The following is a 3,471-nucleotide window of genomic DNA, read 5'->3' on the forward strand; positions in this document are numbered from 1 at the left end:
AACATGCCAAGAGGCACCAACCTCTTCAGTATGCAAGCACCAACCTGCTCTTTCCACTGCTCTACTATTTCATACAAATTTCAAACTTGAAAATAGAGGCATATGATAATACAAGTAAAATGCCAACAATGGCTATTTGCATATTCAAATTTCTACATTCTTCCTTCGGTGCTCACTTTTAGGAGGTCTCTTCTTGCTTCTCACAACACTTCCTTTGCACTCTGCCTCCTCTGTCAAGGGATCTCCACTGACTTCTCTTCAGCACTACCCTTGAAAATATCCACAATATGCTTCACTTCGCTCACTTCTCCATTGTAGCTGATGGTTTTGTTCCACTGAGGAACTCTACATCAGGCAACATATGTTGTTTATAATTTAGCTGCCCATTGTACTTAGGCATGGATCCCCTTTCCACTCTTGCATCTTCTGGTAGTTTCTTGTTATAGTGCATAAACAAAGATAGACCTTGCAGTCCTTTATCATCTAATTGCATAGAGCTTCATGTTAAGAAATTAATTCCTGGGTGACCTTCACACTCCTACAAGAGTCCCATGCTTATTTATCACTCCACAGATATTTGATAGATCATAGAGGTGACCACTCTATTCTCATTTAACACAACCATTCATGCACGCAAAGTAGTCGATTGCTTCCTTAAATCTCTCAAATTCATCTCTGCTACAGATGTTGTCCTCGATTTATTATTATAGATTCTTTTGTAGGTTTAGTCCCTTTTAACTAGCAACTCCTTTATACCTACATTCAATTTCACAATTGCCGACCCATACATCCTTTAACTCTCTTGTACTTCCTTATCAGAGAAAGTACATATCGTAGCTTCATAGTAGTGAAGTGCTACAATACTTCTCAGTCCCGATGTCTTTAGCTCCTCTGAAACTGAGCTTCTTGAGCATTTCTCCTCTATGGGACTGAGAGTTGTGACTTGTAGCTTAGCTTTTAGATGCTAAGGCATTTTGTTCCTGTCAGGGGCAAGTCTTCCCTTGCTATTGCTCTATGCACTTGGTTCTTTGGTTTTACAAGACCAAGAGACAACAAAATATCAGAAACACCCTCCATTGGAACTTTTCCATAACCATCGGTTTTAGAGTTCCCAGGTCTTCATCCTCCAATATGCCAACCTCCAATATTGCATCATCACTCCACATGGAATATTTGTAGCGATGACACGTGTCACTTGGATTTGGCACATTTGGGCTGCCAATATCATTGAATCAACCTGTCACATGTCATGTTGTACTGCAATGTCATGCTAACATCAGATGACACTGTAGCTTATCAGAGCCAATCTCATGCTACCATGTGTCCTACTGGAGGAGAGATAAGATAGAGAACTCAACCTTTGGTTTTGCAAAGGAATTCTTTGTAATATTCTTTAGCAATACTCGTCCCTTTTTAATGATATCGGATATGTTGGACATCACAATGTCTTAGAGTAGCTTAGTTAAGAAGTTTTGATATTCAGATGTCCTGGTCCTCTGATATCCGGATATTTTGATGTGACGATGTCCCAATCTTTGGGGTTCTGATATCCCAACGTTCCAATCTCTAATGTGCCACTTGTGTCAATCCTTAGATGTTCCAGTATCTAGATCTCGGATATGTCGATATTCCGATGTCCCAGACCTCCAATCTTTCGATATTCCTTCCCTCCTAAGGCTTCAAATCCCTGAACTTCAGTAGACAATATCTTTTGATCCACGAATCCATTTCTCAACTTCTACACATCGTTGGAAAATTATTCTAGAGAAATTTGCATTAGATAGTGTCTGATGTAGGCTTTCAGTCTATTTGATACATGTGAGATGGATGTAAACTTCTCTGCAACACTTTTCTCCTTGACTCTTCTACTTTGTGCTTGGACAATTAAACTCTCAACCATCATGGTGCTCATTTTATGGCTTCTTCAGTAAGCCTTCTACTATGATGATTCTCTACAAGAAGCCTGTGGCTACCATGGAATTCCATCTAGCCCTTCTCCCCCTTTAACATCAGTGGCAAAGAATACTTCTCGAGCACTCCCCTTGAACCATTGCAACATACTCTCCCATGAGTTCCACATTGTTGAGTAGCTGCCACCACCTACCAAAATGAAGTCAATTGGAGGGAGGAGCTTGTCTAAGATATTCAAATGGTTCTCTTTCTAGTGGCTTGGTAAAGATATCTACTAGTTCCTCTTTAGTGGATATATACTTAAGTCTGACGGTGTTGGTTGCAATGTGTTCCCTCAATAAATGGAACTTGATAGGAATATGCTTAGTATTTGAATACATGACTGAATTTTTGGAGATTCTAATGGCACTTGTGTTGTAACACTTTATTTGAATGGTATCATTCAACTCTACTTGTAAATCTTTCAAGATTTTCTTCATCCATAGAATCTGCGTACATCAGGTAGCAATAGAAATATACTCTGCTTTAGTAGTCGATAGAGAAATGGAATGTTTCTTGCTGACCAATGACACCAAGAATTTTCTCAGGAAGTAGGCTGCACCAAAAGTAGTCTTCTTGTCATCAAAGCTTCCAGCCCAATCTGCATCTGTGTAGGCCTTCAATTTGAAATCTTCGCTCTTAACATTCCATAATCCATATTCTGTTGTACCTTGAATATATTTGAAAATCCACTTGATGGCAATGACAAGACTCTCTCGTGCAAAGGCCTGAAATCTAGCAATAATCTCCACTACTTGCATGATTTCTGGCCTTGAAGCTGTCAGATACAATAAGCTTCCTATCATTGCCCTGTATTCAATCTGATTTATCGGTGGCATTCCATCTTCTTTGCACAATTTGCAGCCTGTAGTCATGGGCGTTTTGACTGGTTTGCAATCTTCCATTCCAAATTTCTTCAGGGTTTCCTTGATATATTTGGATTGGGATATAAATACTCCTTGTGGAGACTGAATAATTTGAAAACTCAACAAGAAATATAGTTCTATGATCATGGACAATTCAAACTCTGTTTGTATACATTTTTCAAATTGATGCCCCAACTGTTGCATGTCACTGCCAGATATTATATCATCCACATACACAACTACTATCAATAGACGGTTGCCTTCAAATTTTACATAAAGGTTACTGTCAACTATGCCTGTCTTAAACCCTTATTGTTGAAGGTGCTTATCCATCCATTCGTACCAAGCTCTGGGGAGTTGTTTTAATCCATAAAGGGCCTTATTTAGTTTTCATATGAGCCCTTCACTGGAGGTGAGTAGAAATCCTTCTAGCTGCTCAATGTAAACTTTTTCTTCTAGAGTCTCCATTAAGAAATGAAGAGTTCACATCCATCTGATAAACCTTTATATTCTTATGGATGGAAAGAGAAAGAAAGATCCTTATAGCTTCCAGTCGAGCTACTGGTGCAAATATTTCCTCTAAATCTACCCCTTCTATTTGGGCATACCCTTTGCAGACCAATCGAGATTTGTTTTTTGATTACTTGACCCTGTT

At 39.0% G+C, this 3,471-nt stretch overlaps 1 protein-coding gene across 1 annotated transcript; it reads right to left on the reverse strand.

The window, feature by feature from the left end:
* Positions 1 to 2,408: 2,408 nt before the first annotated feature.
* Positions 2,409 to 2,825, reverse strand: LOC149176118 (secreted RxLR effector protein 161-like). Its single transcript, XM_089421351.1, has one exon. It carries the CDS (start codon positions 2,823 to 2,825, stop codon positions 2,409 to 2,411), a length of 417 nt encoding a protein of 138 aa, XP_089277477.1.
* Positions 2,826 to 3,471: the final 646 nt, after the last annotated feature.

This window comes from Pinus tabuliformis, chromosome 4_1 (genome assembly GCF_031772625.1).
Source record: "Pinus tabuliformis cultivar Carrire ecotype Pingquan chromosome 4_1, CPIR1, whole genome shotgun sequence".
Lineage (NCBI taxonomy): Eukaryota > Viridiplantae > Streptophyta > Pinopsida > Pinales > Pinaceae > Pinus > Pinus tabuliformis.

Coding starts and splice junctions, on each gene's coding strand:
- LOC149176118 (XM_089421351.1), bottom strand. CDS start 2,825: ATGACTACAGGCTGCAAATTGTGCAAAGAAGATGGAATGCCACCGATA.